A 22960-nucleotide genomic window follows, 5' to 3' on the forward strand; every position below is an offset into this window, starting at 1 on the left:
TTTTATTTTTTCACGATAAAAATGAAATACTTATGCTGTCTTCGCATAAAAAAATCATATTCTTGTATTCTATTAGATAATTATTTTCTTAAATAGAATTTACAATACCTTTGCAATCCATTTCCACAACAAAGAAATTACATCCCTACAATGATAATAGCATGATCTCAAAACCCGGAAGTCACAAGACATTGACATCTCTACTTTAATTTTTTGTACACCACAAAATGAAAAACTGATGGATTTTTTCAGATAATGATCATCGTATGTTTTATCTTTCTGGCAGCTTATTTCTTCAAGTGGCTTTTACTATAATATCACAATATCTCAAAACAGTGAACACCCCTACGAAGCAAAATAGCATGATCTTAAAACCCGGAAGTCACAAGACGTTCAGTTCAAGGGTCGATCAGCATCTTCCAAACTTTCTCTGCGTCTTTGGAAGCGAATCAACGTCTTTCCTGTACTTTATGTAGTAAACAGAGTACCACCATGCCAATAGCAGCTACCGTCACCACAAGAGAACTCAGAAACTCTGAAACGGGGCTGGATTTAAGCGTTCCCCAAACAGAAGAAATCGCAGGTAAAACCGCCATACAAAAAGTTCAGGTGTTGGGAAAAGGGGCGTATCCTTGCATAATTTTTTGTCAACCTTCTTATTCCACGATGTAAGTTAATGTTGTTGTTAGATTAATGTGTCACGTGTTTTTTTAGTAGTTTCTGTATTTTGATGCCTAGTCACTCAGCGAGTAGATTTTTTTTAAATAATAATGATACTGATAACTTTATTGCGCAACAATTGTGCAAGGTACAAAGCATGGAATCTACTGATATGAATGACATCCTTCCCAAACTCCAAATCTGATACGAGAATGCATATGTGAAAAAAAAACATTTTCAAAAGAGAGAACATTAACATTGTAACTAGAATTGAAGCGACAACACTAAATGAACACAGCCAACAAGTCTTTCCTCAGGTATTCAAGAGTTCAGAAAGTGACACTACTTGGTTTATACTAAGCTTTGTATCACTTTGTATGGACTACAGTACTCTAAAGGCTACCACACTAGTAACCTCACCTCTACTGTTCAAACTAGTTTAACTTCAACAACTTCACACATTGCTTGTAACACAATTACTTGAGTCACTTCTACAACTACACGAGGAGCAGCAGTGGGCTACCCGCCTTCCAGATCCTGACCGCAGGGGACATTACAATCTCTACGGTTCAGGTAATTTTAGGTAAATACACTGAAAGCATCCAGGCCAGAACAGAGCATTGATTTTCCTCCTTAATCTTTTTGCAAAATCAGCAAAAATCAATGCACACGCAAATTCTAAAGCCATCCAGTATATTGCTATTGATGAATGTAATAAACTCTGTTCCAGGAACGTTAGCAACCACCACCCTGTACCAAACAATAGTCATCACCGACCTTTCTGTCTTCAAGAGCCCAAAGCACAGGGAGAATGATGTTGTTCAGTTTATGTGCAGCCACAAATATGCAGAATTTGAAGGTATGTATACATCTTCTTCTCTTTATAACATTACAGGCTTTTCATTTGACGTCATCTGTGCTATATTACATGACAACATGTGTGCATTTTCATACACACAAATATGCATTGATACAGTTTTTTTCTTCGAGGAAATTCCATTAGCAAACCCCTATGCCCACCCTCACACTCAGGGTTGACAATCACGGCAAAGCCTATGATATCACCCCTGACAACACAGCCACAGTATTCGGTTATTAGGGGTGCCTTGCTTATGAATATTAATGAGCTTGCCCTTATATGGGCAGTCAGCCGTTGGGGATCGGGCGTTGGCATGGTGAGCAAACAAAGTCATGGTAATACGTAACATGATTGGCTGATAGCTTCCCAGCGGCCTTTGCGAGACAGCTTGCGACAACAACAAGCCCAAGAAAGGCCTATTCTCTGATTGGTCGACAGCTTGTTTGTGGCGACAGTCATAATAGCCACTAATAGGGCATGGGATAGCAGGGCCCCATAAGGTAGTGCCGTTGGGGACCGGGCGTTAGGAGGATGCCCTATGCCAAGCCTATGAACCCATTAAAGGTAGTAGTAGCCTGTTTAAAAGAGGAAGCCCACCCCACCTAACCTAGTCCTTCATGAAACCATGTTGTAGATTGTGTATTACGCATGAAGCCTAGGAATTATGCTGTCGTGAACGCCCTTTCCATGACTTTACTTACAGTGGAAAGTAATGACACAGGCCTGTAGTTAGAAACGACCTCTTTGTCTCCCTTCTTATGAATGGGAGTGACGTGAGCGTCTTTCCAGTGTGAGGGGAACTTACCTAAGGCCAAAGATTTATTAAATAGTAGAGTCAGGGATGGTGCGATAACGTCCGCACATCTCTTCAAGACATGAGGAGACATAGCATCTGGACCTACAGCCTTATTTGGATCAAGAGTGGCAAGCACCTTGTGAACGGAATCTACAGAAAACTGTAAGTTACACAGAGCATCATCGCTTACAATGTCTATAACAGGGTTTACAGTGTCTATATCTGGCTTTGTAAATGTGGAGAAGAAGTAATCATTGAACATAGATGCCTTATCTATTGGAGACTGTGCAATAATGCCTTCTAGTTGTACCACTGATGGAAGGGACTTGGATTTGGACTTTGCCCGAACAAAAGCCCAAAAACTCTTGGGCGACTCATGAAGAGTGGACGACAGGCTCTCCAGGTACTTCTTGTATTTGGCTGATAGGACGTTTTTCAGCCTGTTCCGAAGTTTGCGAAACTTTGTCCAGTGAGAGGGAGAGTCAGTTCGCTTCGCTCTTCTCCATGCAGTACGCTTTCTGTTCTGTAGGTTACGAACTTCGCTGTCAATCCAGGGAGGAGTAGTGGACACCTTAAGTTTGCGAGAGGGCACAAACGTGTCGACAGCAGACTGCACAGCCGAAGACCACGCCTCCCAGGCAGAGTCAATATCAGGGTGGTTAGTGACAGACTCAGCTAAACCCGACGACTCCAGGTGTGCATTGAGTCCGCCCCAGTCCGCTCGTTTGAAGTTGTACACTTTCCGAGGAAGCCCTCGCTTGTGTTGAATACGACATTGGAGTGTGAACTCAAGTACTGTATGGTCGGTGTCAAAAACAGCGGGTAACTCCCTGATCTCAGAAAACCTCTCAGGAAAGTCCGTGAACACCAGATCGAGTAAGTTGTGACACGAGTTTGAAGGCACTTGATTGAGTTGTTGAAGAAAATGGTTGTTGATCAAGTTGCAGAAGTCGGCTTCCTTGCCGTCGTTTGTCACAACACAGCTTGACCAGTCAATACGAGGCAGGTTGAAATCGCCGAGTACGCAGCACATGCTGTATTCGTTATGTACACTCTCCAAAACCGAGCACAGGTTGCGTGTAAATGGTGCCAGGTCGCCGGAAGGAGGCCTGTAACATAGTACCACAGCAATCCTTCCCACGGTAGGGGGGTGGAGTTCGCAAACTAGGATTTCATCCTGGGGCTCCAAGTCGGGTCTGCGCCTACTGCAGACTGTGGATCTGACAGCAAGTAAGATTCCTCCACCAGCCTTGTTGTTGTGGGTGTCGTAACGGTCCTTACGATAAGTGACAAAGTCCGGCGGAATAACCTCTTGGTCATGTACATCCGGAGTTAACCAAGTCTCAGTGATAGCTAGGAGGTCTGGTGCTTCGAGGTTGATCAAGTTCTGGAGTTGCACCAATTTGTTTCTATACTGGTTTACAGATTTAACGCTTCTTGCATTAAGATAGATGACATTAAGATTAGGTGATAACGACATTGTAGCCACCCAGCTTTTGGATGTGTACCATCAGGTCGGGTCAATTCTTGATAAAGGAGGCCAAGTAGACATGTTGTTTTTAGATTTTGCCAAGGCATTTGATTCAGTCCCACATGCTCTACTAGTCCATAAATTACAAATGTACGGTTTCAGTGGTAGTCTCTTGTCATGGATTGAGTCCTACCTGACAAACCGCCGCCAAAGAGTGGTGGTTGAAGGAAGTCGGTCTGATTGGCGTACCGTCACTTCCGGAGTCCCACAGGGCTCCATCCTAGGCCCACTGTTGTTCGTACTTTACATAAATGATCTACCTGACTCGGCTAGAAACTCTATGTCAGCACTTTTTGCAGATGATAGCAAATGTTTCAGAGAGATCCGTAGCACAAATGACTGTTCAAAACTACAACAGGATATCTGTTCACTACATGACTGGAGCATAATGTGGAAGTTGACTTTCAACCTATCCAAATGCATAGTGTTAAGGTTTACACGATCCAAGTACCCCATCAGATATGATTATCACATGTCAAGTTCAAACCTGACTGTAGTGGACAGCATGTCCGACCTTGGCATCACAGTAAAATCCAACCTCACATGGAATAGCCATGTCATAAGAACAGTGGCCAAAGCTAATCAAATGCTTGGGTTTATCAAGCGTTCCATAGGTTACAAGTCCAACACTGATATACGTAAGACATTGTATTTGTCTCTTGTTAGAAGTGTTTTGGAATACTGTTCGTCAGTATGGAGCCCAACATCACGTAATCTCACAGCCCTGATCGAGGGTGTACAGCGAAGGGCAACGAAATACATCCTCGGGCCCTCCGCTGAACACCTGGACTACAAGTCTAGACTTTCTAGACTAGGCTTGTTACCACTGTCTTACCAAAGAGAGATGTCTGATGTTGTGGTATTTGTTAAGTCCCTTGCAAAGGTATATGATTCAGATCTAGCGAGGTTAGCTGCATTCCCTACAAGAACGCCACGTAGTTCAAGGGCACACATGTTAGTCCCTCAGAGAGTAAGATCTTCTTCATTTGCCTCCTCATTTACTCCACGACTTATCACAATTTGGAACAAACTTCCCGTTGAAATCAGAGGGCTGGGAGCATCAGCCACAAGCCCGTCCGATGTGTCTGCCTTTAAACGAAAACTATCTACATTTATGCAAAACCGTTTCCGACAAAACTTCAAGCTAGAGCAGGCTTGCACATGGTCACTAGCATGCTGTTGCACCTCTTGCATTGCCACAAGGCCACGATAATTTTACCTTATATTATTACTACATGTACATTTGTATATCTATTTCATAGATCTAGACTCCATAATGTATGTGTGTTGTTAACTTGATTTATCTTGACTTGAATGTTACATTGATTATGATATCTGTTCTTGTATTTATGTATATTATGATTTGATGTATCATTGTTATGTTTAAGGTATGGCGGCTTCGAAAAGGTGTCTTTTGACACCTGTTCCGCCATACCCTCCAGTGTGGAGAATCCAAATAAATAAATAAAAGTCCATGGAAACCCGATTGAAAAAAGGAAGGAAGGAATGAATGGATGGATGGATAGATAGAAGGATGAATGATTGAGTGAAGGAATGTACACTTAGCCAGACAAATGAATGGATGGGTGGATGTATGAGTATGTACATTTTTAGATGAATAAAAGAATGAGTCATCAAGCCCCCTCATCTACGTGCAAGCACGTCTAACCCCCACAGGATGGGGAACAACAGACGTTAAACCGGAGAGTGAGTGAGTGTGTGTGAGTTTGAATGAATTAATGAATACATAGATTGATGGATGAATGAATGAATGAATGAATCCTAGCAACAGAATTTATGTCTTCAATGCCTCCTGAAAGCAGACACTTAAGACATCAACCTTTTCCTACCGACAGCTCTCCACAAGAGTCTAGATGAGAAGTTCTCGGGTACAGCCCTGCCCGCCCTGCCGTCCCGCATGGTACTGAAGTCCTCGGCTGCGGTGATTAAAGAGAGAAGAAACGCCTGTGACACCTTCCTCAGGTTTGTCGCACGGACTCCCAAACTGGCGACATGTCCAGAGGTGTGACAATCGTTTTCTTTATATTGAATCATAAATAGATTAGTTTCTTAGATTTTTAGATACTAGTAACTCATGTAGTGTTCTGTTCTGTATGTGTTGTATGTACAAGTTGCCAAACACTGTATCCTCTACAGTTGTCGTGCCATAAAGTTCTTCTTCTTCTTAAATAGAATGCCAAAGTTTTGCATGGCAAAATGTAAACTCGGATGCATTTCTATTCCATATACTGTAAAATTAATGTAGAAACTTTCACAGTGGTTTGATGTGAGTTTCCGAGAACATTTTTCCATGGCAGTAAGACTACATGGTGCTATCGCGAACTTAAAACCACCGTGACAAGTCCTTTTTCCCGCTACCGCGAAATTAAATCCTCAGACGCAAACTTAAATGCATTTACAGTAGTAACGTTAGCAAAGAAATTTGAAATAAAAGCACCACCTAGTGCCTATCAATGGTACCACAGGCTGTGAATGTAGAGGACTATAACGATAGGCAACTTCATGATTTATGATAGATATTAAGCAAAAGTTTAATAAAAAGGCTAGATCTTTTCTTCACAGTACTTTTAAAATTAAAGATTAAAGAATGATTTATTGAATGTGCCTCTCTGTTAGCTATCGATCAATGGAAATAATCAGAAAGCACTTCTCATGTTTCTACTCAACAGCTTTTGGAGTTTCTCGGAGTGAGCAAGTCCAAGGCCACCTACTACTTAAGAAGAGCAGAAGCCAAGATCGCTCCATCTCAGGCGGAAAATAAAGAAGACATCTTTGAAGAGAAGCCCGCCAATGACGAGCCTACCAAACCCCAAAATGTGCAAGACTTGTCGAAGAAAGTGGACATATTTGGCGGTGATGTTGTAGACGAAGCGGATGTCGACCTGTTTGGACAGACGTCATCGAGTACGACAGTAGACGATGAACTGTTTGGGGCAGCACCGGTCAAGAAGGTTGATGTCACAAGGTCACAAGTGGTCAAGTTGTTCGGAGAAGAAGATGATGAAGACCAAGAGTTGTTCATTCCTGAGGGAGCTCGTGTGGAAGCCAAGCCAGAACCAACTGTAGAGGTTTGTTTGTTTGTTTTGTTTGTGTTGCTTTTTGTTATTTGATTTCTGGAAAAAGTGCTTAACCATTATCCGCCTAAATGTTGAAAAGTACATTTCCGTAGCAACTTCCTTCTTCATAACCTTTTCCATATGTCTGTTCTGCCCATTAGGTAATGGAGAGCATTATTGACTTTTATTGAAGAATAGAGAATTCTCCTTCCTTCATACACCAGAGAAGTGTTGCTCAATTGCAATACTATGCCTACCTGCCTAAGTGCCTAGGCCAGTGACTGGCCCCTTGCTCCCTCCGTGATATTTCTCCAGACTGCACGATTCGTCGCACTCATCTCCGCCAACTTTATACTCTGTCCAATGTCCGATGCAATACTTTGTTGCAACCAAATTTGGATCATCAGATATATGGATTGGAAACAAAGAAAAAAATATGTGGCGTAGTAATGCTCCTAGTGATGCACATGAGAACTGCAATATACTAGTAGAAATATTGCTCACTGTATGAATCCCTTCCATCAGGTTGAGGATAACACAGATCTTCTCACCATCGAAGACGACTTGGACAAACTTCTCAACGTCTCAAAAGAGAAACCAAAGCCATCGCCAAAGCCATCGCCAAAGCCACGCCCCATACCTGCCCCGAGACCCGGGAAGAAGCCGCCGACCGCGCCCAAACCGAGCCTCACCAAAGCGGCCCGCTCGTCTGAAGATCTTTCCGGAGGTCAGGTCAGGACGGTAGAGTCCATGGGAGATGATGACATCATGAAGTACATACAGACGGAGTCTAGTCAGCAGGATGATGATCTTAATCTTTTCTAAATCATTTTACAGGCCACAATGATGCCATAACTTCATATCTCTTTCTTGCATTCTTGCAAAGCTCAAATAGTTTATAATTATCTGAAAAAAAGTTCTGTATTTTGTTGATAGAGGAAAAGAAGCTGTTAACATGTATTATCTTTTTTAATGCTTTTTTAAAGAATGAGAGTCTGTTTTTAAACTTTTTTTAAATTGTGCAATTGTTATTTGTAACTGTTATCTGTAACATAGATGGTATAACTTTCTATAGGAATAGTCTCAGTTAGGCTCCGGCTGTTTTTGTTTTATTTACTTTTTTTTTTAGTTGGTTTAGGAATAATCTTTTCAGAAAGTGTAACGTTACATGTGCATTATATCAAAATTGAATGTGCAATATTTCATGAACCATGGTCAATATACAAAGTATAATACAGACAAAATGAATTAAATGTATGGAAATGTCTCTAAAATGTTCCTTTAAATAATGTCAATAGCAAAGTGTCAAATGTTTGCTTTTACATTTAGCCTGATGATATATCAGTATTTGAATATATTTGTACCTCGTATTCAAACTCCAATACTACATGTCCCCATGACTTTCATAATTTGTAACGTTACCGCAGTAAATTAGGTATAACAGGTCAACGCCTGTTTTCAGTATTAGATGATGTGCAATGTCTTTGCATGAAGAAAGCCATGTTTAGACTCCACTAAGGCAACATTTACAGCAAGTAAATTCTATTGATGACATTGGTGTGTGTATATGTTGATTTTTGCTTGTTTTCAGGAAAATAAACTCCGGCATTGGTCAACATACTGAAAATGGAAATGCATTGAACAAAGCTAATGCCTTGCAGATGCAGACATGAATGGAGATGTGCCCTGGTATTAACTTACTAGTTTTGTGACCTAAGTTGGTTCTAAAATCTGAGGTGTCTACAAAAATCAGCCTAAGTTGTGCAAGAAAATATGGGGAGGGGAGCTTCCTAAATTATGTTGTTGTTTCTATATAAAACAGGGACGGGATTGTGTACCTGTGTGTGGACGGTGTTCAGCACCAGAGACAGGTTTGTTAACAAAGCTGTGTGGATGGTGTTCAGCACCAGGGACAGGTTAATTTACCTAGCTGTGTGGATGGTGTTCAGCACCAAGGACAGGTTTGTTCACCTAGCTGTGTGGATGGTGTTCAGCACCAAGGACATGTTTGTTTACCTAGCTGTGTGGATGGTGTTCAGCACCAAGGACATGTTTGTTTACCTAGCTGTGTGGACGGCGTTCAGCACCAAGGACATGTTTGTTTACCTAGCTGTGTGGATGGTGTTCAGCACCAAGGACATGTTTGTTTACCTAGCTGTGTGGACGGCGTTCAGCACCAAGGACAGGTTTGTTTACCTAGCTGTGTGGATGGTGTTCAGCACCAAGGACAGGTTTGTTTACCTAGCTGTGTGGATGGTGTTCAGCACCAAGGACAGGTTTGTTTACCTAGCTGTGTGGATGGTGTTCAGCACCAAGGACAGGTTTGTTCACCTAGCTGTGTGGATGGTGTTCAGCACCAAGGACATGTTTGTTTACCTAGCTGTGTGGACGGCGTTCAGCACCAAGGACAGGTTTGTTTACCTAGCTGTGTGGATGGTGTTCAGCACCAAGGACAGGCGCATTTTCCTTATGTAGACGATGAATAAGTGCAGGAATCATTTCATACACCTAGCCGTGGCGACTGTAAGCGAGTAAACAGTAAACAGGGCTATCTAACATGGTTCCAACATTTGATGTGTGTCGTCCCCCTCCCCAACTATAGCGCAACCCTGATATCGATGCAACAAAGTTATAGCTCCGAATTTGGCAGAGGCGATAAAAAGAGAAACTCTGAGCTAGATTAGAATGGATATAACGCAATTTACTAACTGTGTCACATACCAACAAACTTCAGTCAAGTACAAATGCCCCATGGACGCGTTTTTACGACACCGTTTTAGTTGGATTCCTTACAGTCTCACAGCGACCCCTAGTGATCAGAATGCAAAATGCAGATCTTTCGTTGATATAGGGAAGACAAAACGTGAAGTTGATTGGCTAACGCGGAGTCTGTTGCTAATTCAATTGGAGAAAGCTAACCAACATCAGATAGGTGTGTTTGATACGCTACGTACCATTTGTTAACGTGAGTAACATCTCTACCAGTCAGAAAGCTTAGGACGTTACCAAGTTGACCAATCACAGATAAGAAATCAAAAATCTTTCCAGCTGGAATAATTGTAATAATATTGCTGTCCGCAAGCCGACCCTTCGGTATCATTACACCATTGTGCTTAGATTACAGCTATTGTTGTCATTTTCAGTACATTTGTATTGCCAAAGAATTTATGTAAATTTTGTAGATAACATCAGCATTGATTTTTACCTGAATAAATATACGTATCATTCAGATAGCAACATATGTGAAGTGAGATGATGAATTGACGCCTAAATTAGAATGATAAATGAGTCCCTCATTTGCATGATTAAGGAGAAAATGTATCTTGTACAACAACGCCTAGTACTTATGTAAGGGTGTGGTTGGTCGTGACCTTGACTCGAAGGCGTCCCTTACAGAGTTCGTAGGATAGTTGAAGGTCTTATGGTGTGTGCGACAACCAAGGACGACAGAAGCCAGAGCTTACATGGAAGACGTGTCTGTATTCTCCCTCTCTCCAAAGCAGAACTCTACATCTCTCTTCTCCTCTCCAGACTACACTGAGTACATGGGTTCTATTTCCCTATTTATATGTTTCCTATCCGCCTACACACATATTTCTCAGAAAAAGGTACATTCTTTCTCTTTACATCATCATGAGTCACTTCCTTAGTAGTTTCTAAGATGCTACTGGATAGTCCCCTGACCATGCCCATATATGGTTGTGTCCACCGGAGATGTACAGGGAAAGGCAAGCCCTCCTGGGTAGAAATGTCGTTATGTCTCTTCAAGGGTCATTACTCGTGGCTGTCATCAGAACGCCTACTCTTGCCCTGAGTCCTTCTCAGAAGAGGTCAGAGTTACCAATGCTTTTCTAGCTAGAGTTAAGATATGTTAAAAGTACCAGGACCTTAGCTAAGTTACAGTATAGACTATAGTACAGGGGCACCCTGTTACACTTACATGTATGTACAGCACAGTAATACAGTACAATTTCTACACACAATCTAATTACACCGGTAACTTGTACTGTCTTACTTCTCTCTAGGACCACTACCAAGTGCTTCTCTTATAGAAAGTTCATGTGCACAGTATAAATAGACCTTGTTTTGTCTAACAACTCTCCACTGGCGCAACGAATAGTGCACGCAACCGGCTCACGGCCAGGCGTGGCGTACGTACCACATACTTACACCTTGTGTAACCTTGAGTGACGTGCGTTGACGTACGTTGAGACGTAGACGTATTCCCTCCCTACTCAGAAAAAACGAGGCGGATGTGACCTCCAAAAAGCACGTACGGTCGGTTGTGCGCTTAGCTTTATACAGAGAGTTCATGCACAAAGTATAAAATGCACCTTGTCTTACTCGTTTCCAGTACCAGTGTCCTGTTTTCCCGTTATACATGATACAAATACAACTTAAAACTATCTACAACCACTGTTTTTGCATATACAGTCTTTGCACACACTGAACTTAGTATGTATTTACTATACTTTGTCTTTAAACTGTACCATATTCCATCCGCACCTACTTACATGCCAAATCTTATAACAATCTACCAATAGCTCCTTGACTTATGCTGTTAACCCTCAACCACATTACGCTACAAAAACAGAACCTTCTTGGCGAACGTAAAAACAAAAACGACCATAATAAGATATCATAGAAAATCAAGCCAGCTTCCATGGCAAAAATCATGACCAAAAGGTCGTTATTTCAATCCGTTTCGTATTACTGCGGGAGGCTTCTCCTTGGAGCAAAAAGAACGTAGCTCCGAATCGTCTTCCAGTTGTCTTTTCTCTCCTTGAGGTTGTTGTCTTTGATGTAGGTTCGGAGAAAGGCCCGAGCTCCAATCGCTCCTTGCTGTTGATGGAGGACAGACATTTTTTTCGTCAGTTGATCAGCCTTCAATAAGATGATGATAATAAATTTCCAACAAACTACAACTGGCAGTTCAAAGTCAATGCTTTTTATCTGTGTACTGCCTGGTCCGTCTATCGATCTTTCAAGTATACAATACAAATGTGGTCATACTCACTGAGCGACTTTTTACACCAAACTCCTGCACATCTACTTAACTCCTTGCATAGCACAATGCTTAAAGCTATCTAGCGAGGTGCCCCTACTGTATTTGGTGAAAGCGAGTTCCATGCTACATAATCATAAGGAAAAGTGATTTTGAACAATTCGAGCTTTGCTTGTAACTATGGCACGTGTAGCCGTAAACGTCCCTTGTTGTTTCCTGATACGTCAATCAGTTTATAATGTTAGTCGTTTTAAACATCATGTATATTCAAGGCACTGTGTCATGCTTGACTATAAAATCTAAATGACTCAAACCATCAAAAGCTAGAGTTCCACGAACACATATCTTCGCCAAATAAACAATTTTTTTATGAAGATTGTTGTTTTTGAAATGTTGTTAATTTTGGGAAATAGATATTTAATGAAATGCTTTTGTAATGTGAGTTTTTGAAATTTATGTGTCTTGTTTTGGAATGCAGTGAATTTATATTGTTTGTGTATTTTTGCCTGCATTTGAAATGCTGGCACAGCTTTTGGTATGTCTGTGTGTGTCTGTCTGTCTGTCTGTGTTTTTTTTGCATTTTTGTGGTCAGCATAACTTAAGTATCTTTGGATGGATTGAAATGATATTTGGTATGTGGTATCTTTTTACTTGGACATGGTATGGTTTTCTTTTTTGTCGGTAGGTTGCAGGAACGTTGGATTTACATGATATTTTGCATATTGTTACTTTTGGTAGAGATGTACATTTTAAATTGTCAATTATGCAAAGTTGGAGTTAATTAGCATGCTTATTTAGGATGATCTTATTTTAATACAATTAATCTTATTGTCGGACTTATTTACAGGTAACAAGCTGTAGCTTGTATTTTTCAAGTGCTAACTTTTTATATTAGTGGTTAGAATAGACGTACATTTTATAAGTCTAAAGATAAGCTTAGATGTGAGTGTAAGTACATTATAGTGTGCAGTACTTTCCTCACATTTTCCGGGAGGCAGCTAGTGTCACAAATTGAACAGAAGTAAGAAACCACACAGTCTCTGATAAGCTAGCATTTGTGGGTTTTCTTCTATCAGGGAAGAATAGACACAGTAAGACTGGCTAATCTATCAACCATAATGTAAACAAACCCATGCCAGCTGCAGGCTTGCACTCCATTTCAAACCTGCAGACTCCCTGGGGTTTCTAAGAGAACCATGGTTGTAAGTTATTTCTAAGACCAAATTTGTCAAGCGTTACCACAAGGAAAACATACATGCAAGCAAGTGTATAATGCAACTGCATAGTTACTTATTCCTGCCTCCCAATCCCATTGTCAGATACCCTGTGCCTATGTAGTCACTGTGTTCCGAGTTTCCCAACAGGAAAACAATGCTAAGGTGGCTGAGGATTAACCTATGTACCAGTTGTTAATGTACGGGTCAACCGTAACTAATAGCTGTGGCAGAGAGCATTAAGGCGAGCTTTTGACCTACATCTAAAGACACCAGCTGTGGCGCACATGTATGTACCACCCTATATGCTTCTGCAGTATATTGCAGTTTATTAAATTTCCCTAAGTAATTATATTAAATAGATACTGATTTACATAATTTGCATCTCATTATGTTCATAATCACCTAACAAAAACAAAGAATCCTACAATCCCCTCTGGAGTTATCCTTCGCAAAAGTTACAAACTATAAGACCCACTGCAGTTCCAAATAAGCTGCTAGGTGGCCCAAAATTACACCATTTACTCCTAGTCCCAACAGCTATCCACCACTTAAAAATCATGAGCCTGGCACTTCTGGAAAATTTAGGCGGAAACTTTGACGCTCACTTGCAGTACCAAAACAAGTCGCCAGGAGGCCCATTATCGATTTTGACCTTCCTTTCTGTGTCCCCTACCTATCAACCAAATATATTAACCATCCATCAAGAACATCTCGAGTTATCTTGCATACAGACAAACGCACTTACATACAAAGCCAGCTACAGCACCATAGGTAAAAGCTAGCTAAACCAATATCGCACATGACCACAACCGCTACACACCTGCCGAATATCGTGGAAATCGCCCAGCTGCGTTTTGACTTATGCTTCCCGAAAAAAAAACTCGAAAACAATAACAACTTCGCTACTGTACCATAGGAAAACGCCAGGTAAACCATTTTCGAACTAGGCATATCTTTTGACAACCTCTACACACCTGCAAAAAATCAAAAACTCCCAACCTCAATTTCTCGAGTTATATGCTGTTGACCTACATACAGACCCAAGTCGACAAAAACATAATCTTCGCTGGCGAAGATAACAAGTTAAACGTAAGGGATCAGCTAACATCTGTAGCATACATGTACTTGTCACCATATGTAGCTTGTTTAAAACTCTACCTTGAACAGAAAGAGTTTGTCCTCATCCTCCAAGTCAAAATCTGTTGTATTGACGTAGTCGCTGTCCACGCCGATGCACCTCTTCACATCCTGGTCCTGCAATGCAATTTTCATTTCAATCAAAAATTTATGCGCCAGAAATTTACTCTTCATAGAATCTATTATGTTACAAAACTGAGAGAAATGCATGGATAGAAATGATAATGTTTTACTATTTTATTCAAAAAAAAAAAAAACTTCAAATGATTATGAAATACCCCTCCAAAAATGCTAATAGGTATGCGGTGTTTATTGTTTGTTTGTTCGTGTTTATTTCTTTGTTTGTGTGTGTGTGTGTGTGTGTGTGTGTGTGTGTGTGTGCATTCGTGCGTGCGCGCGCGCCTGTGTGTGTGTGTGAGACAGAGAGAGAGAGAGAGTACGCATGGGTGAGAGTCAGTATGTGTACACGTTGATGTTGCCGGTGACAACTTAGTACAATCATTTGTTGTGATCCCCACAAATTTCACCCATGTTCTGAATATCAACAAAAAAAAACAGTACCGACCTTGCTGTAGGCTCTCTTCCCCATGACATCCAGTAGTTTCACGTACTTTAAGGTGTAATCTCCCAGCCCCACAGTCTCTTCCTCCATACAGCGTGTCAGCCAGCTGTAGCCCTTGTTGGCGAAGAACTCGTGGATCTCCTGGTACGACAACTATTTACCAGGAGATTTGTATAAAAAGGTAAAATTGCACATCATCGACTTTAATTTCTCAAAACTACAAATAAATGATTTTGTATATCCCTACATGGATGAATAGGCTTTTTCCAAACCAATCGAAAAATTACGTTTTCAATCTTTGACCATATTGGCCATTGCTGACAGTTCTAGTCGATAAGTTAGCATTCGAGTTACAGATAAATCAAATACTTGACGATGACAAAGACCAGAATGGTTATAAAAATCCCTTTCTTTTAATGAAATAACGAATGATCTTTACATCAATGTTTACGTCCATGTTTACCGTTATGTAACGTTACATCTAAGAATTTTTTTTCTGAAGCAAGACGGGAGAATTTCAGAAAAAAATTCTGCTTACCCAAATTCTCCACTGCCAATCTCGAGAGCTCCAGTCTTTGTCAGATTACATTTCAACCTTACTTTGCAATCATTTCTATACAATTCAAACTTTGCAGCTAAGGGCGCATTGAACAGAGAAGTCTATGCAAAATTCACACTAGAAAAGATCCAAACTGTGACTTGATAGTATGATAAATATTAACCTGTCCATCTTTGTCGGCATCCATTTGGTCGAAGAGTTTGTCAACTTTGTAGGCCTCACCAAAAAGTTTCTTCTTGTCTTCTTCCTCCATAGAGCTGTCGCCTGCCTATAGGATATTTCATTATCATATTTGTCATTAATTTTGTTCGTTATTTTCCATACAAGATAACAAAGGATTACAGATTATCATAAGGGATATTCTACCCTGAACTATAGGGCTATAATTTTGTCTTGGCAATTACTTCTCACCCAAATCGCTTTTAAGTTTCACATTTGTCACAAATTGTTAATGAGTGCAATATATCATTCTCCTAAGCAGAGGAACCACAGGCGTATCGAAACTCATTGTGGTCACCTCTGCTGTCTGGTGCACTCAGATGAATTACTGACCGCCCTGCTTATGAATATTAATAAGCTTAAACTTATATGGGCAGTCAGCCGTTGGGGATCGGGCATAGGAGGATGGAGCTATGTAAGACGTAACATGGTTGGCCTATAGCTTCCCAGCGGCCTTTGCGAGATGGCTTTCGTAAACAGAAAGCCCAAGAAAGGCCTATTCTCTGATTGGCTGACAGCTGTTTTGTGGCGGCAATCACAGTAACCGCTGGTAGACATCCAGACAGCAGGGCCCCAATAGGCTAATACCGTTGGGGACCGGGCGTAGCAGGATGGCAATATATTTACCTCAGTAAAAGCTCTGTGTAGCTCGTCCCTGCTGATGGTTGAGTTCTGTTCAGTGTTTTGCTCCTTCAGACTTGTCAGAAACCTGTCGATGAGGCTGCGCATTTTCTTCCTGTTCTCCATGGCTTCTACGGTCTCAAGCCTCATCTTGTCTTTGTACTTCCTACGATAACAACACAGATGAACAGTTATAAACTTACCTAAATCCGTCCTGCAAGATGCGTTGGCGCTGGCCTGCCTTCACCAACCAATCACGTCGAGGCCTACGGCCAAAAGGCAACGTGATTGGTCGGTAACGTTCCCTCCAACAACAGAAGGGGGTATCTGATTGGTTGACGGCTGATTAGCGCTTACGCAGCAGGGAGGAAAGATCGTATACGTAGGCCGGTATGCAGTGGCATATGAGAGATCATTAGGGAATGGCCACTATCATACATGTTTCTCTCACCTTGCAGTCTCTGTGTCGGGCCTCTTACTCTCGTATTCTCTTTCTTCCTGGCTCCGACGATCATGGAATTTCCGTTGGAACTTCTCCACATCTTCGTCAGAATACTGAAAAGAAGCAAAATGTAGCACGTCATTCGAAAATAAAACGACATGCATATTTACAGAAATTTGCTTTCCTTTTTTTCTCTGTGAATCAGTTATACAGTGTCATTTATGGACATTGCTTCTTAATTGCCGTAAGTTTACTATCTGCGTTATAGCCGTATGTTTATTATCTGCGTTGGGAAGTGCTCTATACTAAACATACATGTACCACATCCTCCTACGCAGGGACATCTAACGACGAAACCGTCTGTCTGGATTTACCCTGCTTTCTTAACCGTCACCCTTCGTTCCTGTGGGCGTCGCCCCTAACCAGCTGTCAGCCAATCAGAGAATAGGGCTTTCAGTTTTCAAAAGGGATCTCACATCTCTTGGGCGGTTAAGAACTAAGGGTGACGGTTGAGAAAGCAGGGTACATCCAGACATGTACAGGCGGTTTCGTCGTTAGATGTCCCTGCGTATGAAGATGATGTACCCATCGCCCTTGTCATATTGAAAACTCATAACTAACAACATAACGTGTACTTACGAGCATGACTCCGAGGGTCCTATCCGTGTCGTCTTTATCATAGTGGAAGCGGTTGGACGGGTGCATTATGCTGCTGAGGTTGTCGAGATTATCCAGCCTGTTGAGGAGAGAATCCTCTTCCTTCATAGACAGCCACCATCCTGGTGCGCAATCATTACAGACATTTATTATGAATATTCACATCCATAAGGTTATATGTCAGAGTAGAGACTGCAATCCGAGAGAATCACCGACTCTACCGGTACAGATCCCCATCGGAGACATTTTGAAAATCTTAAGATAAACGAACTGTTAACTGAAAAGTTCAATTTGATTACTTACAATCAATAGATTGACTTGAATCTTAGGATTTATAAATGGTAGATCACCCGATAAAAGCGTCATGTGTGGAAAAGAAAATGACGCCCAATTGCAAGTTATCTTCAACTGCACCTAAATACAATTTTTGATCTTCCTCGTATCTATCTAGGGTAGTATGCTCAATGCATATTGGCAAAGTATGTTTACTTTTGAAGATAATTGCTACTTTATCAATGAAGACATGTCTACATTTACCATCGAAGCAGTGGAGGGGAAAGTTGCAGATGACGCCGCCGTCAACAAAGAATTCTTTGGAGCCGTGACAGTCATCTAGAACTGGTTCAAACAGGCCTGCATGGAATCACCATGGAAACACATGTCACATGTTTGAAAGTCCTATTATGGGCATCCCATCCTCCTACGTAGGGACATACAACAGCCAAACTGCCTGGCTGGACGTGCTCTGCTCTTTCAACCATCGCCCTTAGTTCCTGACCGCCCTGCTTATAAATATTAATGAGTTACCCTTATACATGGGAGACAGCTTTTGAAAACGGAAAGCCTATATTCTCTGATTGTTTGACAGCTGGTATGAGGTTGACGTCCACAAGAACTAAGGGCGACCGTGAAAAGAGCAGGGTACATCCAGACAGGCAGTGTAGCTGTTGGATGTCCCTGCGTAGGAGGATGGGGAATCCTAGACGTTTCTATAACCATTTATGCAAATCATGTACTGATTTACATGTTCTTATCATATCAAGCATTACCTAAGCAACTTATACAAATAAACTTACTGTCAAAAGTCATCATAATCCATTTTAAGTTAGCGTCTTCAAGATTTCACACAAAAAGCCCCTGGCAGATCAGATCAGACCGAATTGACTTGAACATACGGTTGTTTAAGTTAAACGGTGCTCTGTCTCAAATAAAAGAATAAAATGAAAGAATAAAAATCATTAGGGTATCAATAGATATCTTGTTAGTTAGCAATGTCACTATTACCGTCCTTCACAAGTTGGTAACAAGTTAAAGTTGGACATGTTTTTTTTCCTAGGTCACCGGACTATATGTTTTATCTTTTATATGGCTAGCCCCTGAGGCGTCGCCAAAAATATGTTAAAAATGTGCTGACGTTGAGAAAACGTTTTTTTAGCTTACCAGGTATGGACATGGACATCCTGACGGCTTTGCGGACAGGAAGGTCTGGCGTGGTCTTGACATGACAGCACTCTTCCGTTAACTGGTCCAGGTTCGTCACCACGATGCAGAGTTCTTTGCACTTGAAATCCATGTCGTACAGCTGGAAGATGTATATGGAGCGTTTCAGTTCTTTTTCCTTGTACATGAAGCAGAACTATTGAATGATATTTTTCAACTCGCAAGCGAGGAAGCCAATCTACCATCTATTTGCACTGTATCTCATAGTAAGATGTACCGATGTACCGGTATACAAAACCGAGTTTTCTTGTTGGACTGGTAAGAAAACGGACCTAAAAAATCAGTAGACCGGATTTTGGTCAAATAGAAAGACCCGATTATGTCGGCAAGGGCATACACGTTTTGGCGCTTACCGGTCCAAGACAATAACAAAAGCAAAGTAGAGTATACTAGTAGTTTATAGGCATTTCTACCAAATTTCTACAGTCAAAGGCACAGAGGCAGTTAGCCTTGTTCACACAAAGACAGTTTTTTTAGTCAGAAACTCCACCAAACAAATCCTTCATCTTGTCAGCAACAAAAGCAAGATTAAGAACGTACAATACCCTAGTCTGCAACCGCCCGATGTCGATGACGACAACGATTATAACGATTTCAACATTAACTGTATTAACCCGCAACCTAGAGGGTTATTTTTTCACTCGATTGAGTAGAAAAATGACACCAGGCATGCTTTAATGTAAGCTTAAATGTCGTATTATGCGTAGGACGTCATACCTGCTTAAATGTGATGTCAGGGTTTCCGGTGTATTTTTCCAAGATGTCTCCGAGGAATGTATACAGACCGTCTCCTCTCTCCCAGCCATAGCGCCGGAACAGATTGATAGGCTTGACCAATTTCTGCAGAAACCCCCCTAATTATATAGAGGATTGTAGTCTGTTAGAAATGCTCTGTTTGAAGCCGGCCTATCATACTGATATAATTTTCAAGCAGATGCTACGGTAGCATAAAGTAGTATCAAAAAGTGTCAGAGGAGTGAAGTGCCACAGAAGTGTGTAGGATCTGCTTGGAGATTAGCAAGCACACTCCTAGGCCGGCTTCACTCCTCTGCCAGCATTTGCTACTATCTTATGCTACCGTAGGACCTTCTAAAAAAGCGACACTTCCATCAAAATCTACAGTTTAGAGAAGGATGACATTCTGAACACGTACCGGAAATAAGAATTTCGCCAATTTCTACGCTCGCCTGTTCGGCCACTTCATGGCATTTGAGTCCCAGTGCCACCAGTGTCGCAGTGATAGCGCCAGCACTCACTCCTGCCACCCGCTGGATTTTGGGGAGAACTCCAGCCGTCTCCAGAACCTTAGATAGATAAGAAAAGCATGGGTTTAGTCAGCTTCAATGACTCCTGAAAAGCAGACTGTAGCCTGAGTGATGTAACTCTGGTAAAACGAGATAAAATGAAATGACCACTGTGTAGGACTGGTTTCATCTCCCTGAAGCTGCGGTACCTTTGCGGCCTCGCTGCGGTATAACGATTTGACAGAGCTTCATCGACAAAGATATTCTCAAGCTTTGTGTGCTGTTTTTAATATTATCTTTTGTATGATACTTCCACTGTAAAATTAAGAGTAAAACACGAATCCAATTCAGGCCACGTACAGCGACGACATCAATTACGTGCCGCAGTTTCAATGAGATACCTAATCTCCAGGCAGATCTATCGGTGACAAAATAAGTTAAGCTGGCAAAGGAGTGTTCTGAACCATCGGGGCCTTAGCACTCCTTGGCCAGCTAACACTGTCTGTTCCTGTACATATACGTTATCATATTTGGTATGAATCTGCATAGAAATGATCCCTGGCCCATGAACCAAACGCTCTATAAGAAAGGATAAGGGTATAACCTCCTTGGTGTAATCAACTCGTAAGGAAACAAACCAACCCGAAGGGTCCCGACGTACGCGACTCCTCTGGCACCGCCTCCTTCGAACACCAGGTTCTCAAAGGGGAAATCGTACTTTAAAAATTCGTCGTCTTCCTCCTCATCTATTTCCGTCAAATTCAGGACCCGAACCTCCTGCTGATCAGGCCATATTTTCCTCATCAGCCTCGTCATCATCTGCTGTCCGGCTGTCCATATGTTATCCATAGTGTGGATTGAAGGATTCGCCTTCAACTAGAAAATATATTAATTATGAAGTAGATTTAGGCATCCGAAGGCTATGAATGGCAGAGGCTTTAGACAAGGTCTTACAAAAAAGGTATGATATAAAAAAAGGCGTTATACCCCCCTCACATTAGGCGCGATTTGATCGGAAGAGTAGTTTACGAGCTCTAAATGACGTTTTCGTGAGTAAGACGTCCGGTGTTCTCACGATCATCTTGCGATTTTTAGGGATCGCCGGCAATTTTCAGGAGTCTTACGACGGTCGCGGTGCAGCGAAACATGTTCTTAACATAAGCGACAAGTCGCATGAGATCTCTGAGATCGCAGAGCTCGCTACCGAGTCGCAGATCGTGCGTGCAAATCGTGCGTACCTCGCAAGGGCATCGGTCAATAGTATTGCGTCAATCCAACGATTGAAGACCGATAGGCGAGCACAGACATAGTTATTAATCATCGAGCGCAAATCGGATAGCGAACGCCCGTCAGTCGGGCAATGTTCGGGCGACGTCGGCGACTTCCGTTTGTTTACAAATATTGAATTTCTGGGAATGTGAGGGTAATTCTAACATTGTGGCCCCTGTGGTAGTATGTAGGCTGGCTTTGTGACACAATTTCCTTTCTTGTGTCATTTCCATAATGCCCGCGCATTCCATTCATTGGTTAAAAAGATTCCGATAGCAAAATAAGCAACATTTATTGATCTCTTGACTTTTTTGAGGAACGTTTTGTGTTACCTTGTTGGCGTGCAAGAGGTCATGGGAGGTTCATTATCATACTTTTAGACTTATTCACCGTCGATCGCACGAGCCTCGCTTATATGTGAGGGGGACAGTTTTTGGGTGAAAAATACGCAAGACCATCTTAAGATCTTTAAATCAGCCGACCTTCCTGCGATCGCGAAGTACGTGCGAAGATCGTATATAATGTGAGGGGGGTATTAACACACTACGTACCCACCGATGGCTTGCCCATAAACCAAAGAAAATCGTTCAACTACTGTGGTCTAGTTTACGAGTCATCTTGTGTGGAGCGTCCATGGCCACGTAGGACCTATTCTCATTCATCGTACGATTGCCTTACGACTGCAAACTAATTCAATGTTTGGGATACAATCTTTATTAACACGACAAAAGTACAGCGACTTTCGTAAGGTCTACATGTATAACAACTACTTACAGTACAACTAAACACATATATATGGATATCTATAGGTATGGATACATGTACACGTAGTCGTGCATACACAATATGTCGTACACAATCCAGCTGTTGTGTATTTACGAAAAGGGTGTCTTGAAAACCGGTCGGTTCTGTCACAGCCTGCTTGAAAATCATACATCAAAATCGTAAAACGACTTACCGAGGGCCGTTACTTAAGATACAGGCAAACAAGTTCCAAGGCGACTCACCGAATCTGTCGAAGAAAGCCGTAGCGTATAGCTAAAGTCCACTCGAGGGGCGGTGATGATCTCAAATGAGGCTATATATAGATCAAAGCAGTTTTACACGATTACTGTGCACGTGATAGAGACCTCAAGCCTTGCGGCCGTAAACAGAGTAAATTGACAACAACCAATCTGTTTACAAACGCTCACATATTACACTTTAAACTAGTAACTTTACTCTGTGGCTTTACTTTTGGAAGTTGTCTTAATTCAAGAATACAAGTCACCATGTATAGTCACTCGAAAATACAAACAAAAATAAGACGAAAATTCAAAATGTATTTACATTTGTTCGGAGTAGTTGTCCAACATTTTGATCGTAAAATTACACATGCAGGCCTCCGGCAAAACAGACATCATGTACATTGTAATGACGACCTGTCAGTCCGTTGATAATTAATAGAGATATGATTTGTGTGTGGGTAATCTACTGAGAATAAGCAGACATTGACCTGTTATGACCCTGAAGCACAAAATACAGAAACATTAGAAATACGGATGGTCTAGAGTCCACAAAAAACGACAACTCGAAAAGTGGAAATGCTATTTCGCATGCTTACAA

General features: G+C 41.6%; 2 protein-coding genes across 2 annotated transcripts; one reads left to right on the forward strand and one right to left on the reverse strand.

The window, feature by feature from the left end:
* Positions 1-341: 341 nt before the first annotated feature.
* On the forward strand, positions 342-8556 carry LOC118406850 (HCLS1-binding protein 3-like). Its single transcript, XM_035807205.1, has 5 exons — positions 342-583; positions 1391-1519; positions 5703-5869; positions 6537-6935; positions 7449-8556. Exons 1-5 carry the CDS (start codon positions 493-495, stop codon positions 7746-7748), a joined length of 1086 nt encoding a protein of 361 aa, XP_035663098.1. The 5' UTR covers positions 342-492; the 3' UTR covers positions 7749-8556.
* Positions 8557-10383: 1827 nt separating this feature from the next.
* Positions 10384-22426, reverse strand: LOC118406311. The gene is made up of 13 exons (XM_035806238.1): positions 22363-22426; positions 20729-20962; positions 19996-20146; positions 19560-19696; positions 18783-18924; positions 17880-17975; positions 17325-17464; positions 16695-16798; positions 16250-16409; positions 15567-15671; positions 14848-14997; positions 14304-14399; positions 10384-11765 (listed from the first exon to the last, which is right to left on the reverse strand). The coding sequence occupies exons 2-13, from the start codon at positions 20933-20935 to the stop codon at positions 11634-11636; spliced, it is 1620 nt and encodes a 539-aa protein (XP_035662131.1). The 5' UTR covers positions 20936-20962; positions 22363-22426; the 3' UTR covers positions 10384-11633.
* Positions 22427-22960: the final 534 nt, after the last annotated feature.

This window comes from Branchiostoma floridae, chromosome 19 (genome assembly GCF_000003815.2).
Source record: "Branchiostoma floridae strain S238N-H82 chromosome 19, Bfl_VNyyK, whole genome shotgun sequence".
NCBI lineage: Eukaryota > Metazoa > Chordata > Leptocardii > Amphioxiformes > Branchiostomatidae > Branchiostoma > Branchiostoma floridae.

Coding starts and splice junctions, on each gene's coding strand:
- LOC118406311 (XM_035806238.1), bottom strand. CDS start 20,935: ATGGATAACATATGGACAGCCGGACAGCAGATGATGACGAGGCTGATG. Junction 19,697..19,995: donor TGGCGAAATTCTTATTTCCG/GTACGTGTTCAG, acceptor CTATATAATTAG/GGGGGTTTCTGCAGAAATTG. Junction 14,998..15,566: donor ATGCCGACAAAGATGGACAG/GTTAATATTTAT, acceptor CCTGGTAAATAG/TTGTCGTACCAGGAGATCCA.
- LOC118406850 (XM_035807205.1), top strand. CDS start 493: ATGCCAATAGCAGCTACCGTCACCACAAGAGAACTCAGAAACTCTGAA. Junction 584..1,390: donor CCAAACAGAAGAAATCGCAG/GTAAAACCGCCA, acceptor ACTCTGTTCCAG/GAACGTTAGCAACCACCACC. Junction 1,520..5,702: donor CAAATATGCAGAATTTGAAG/GTATGTATACAT, acceptor TCCTACCGACAG/CTCTCCACAAGAGTCTAGAT.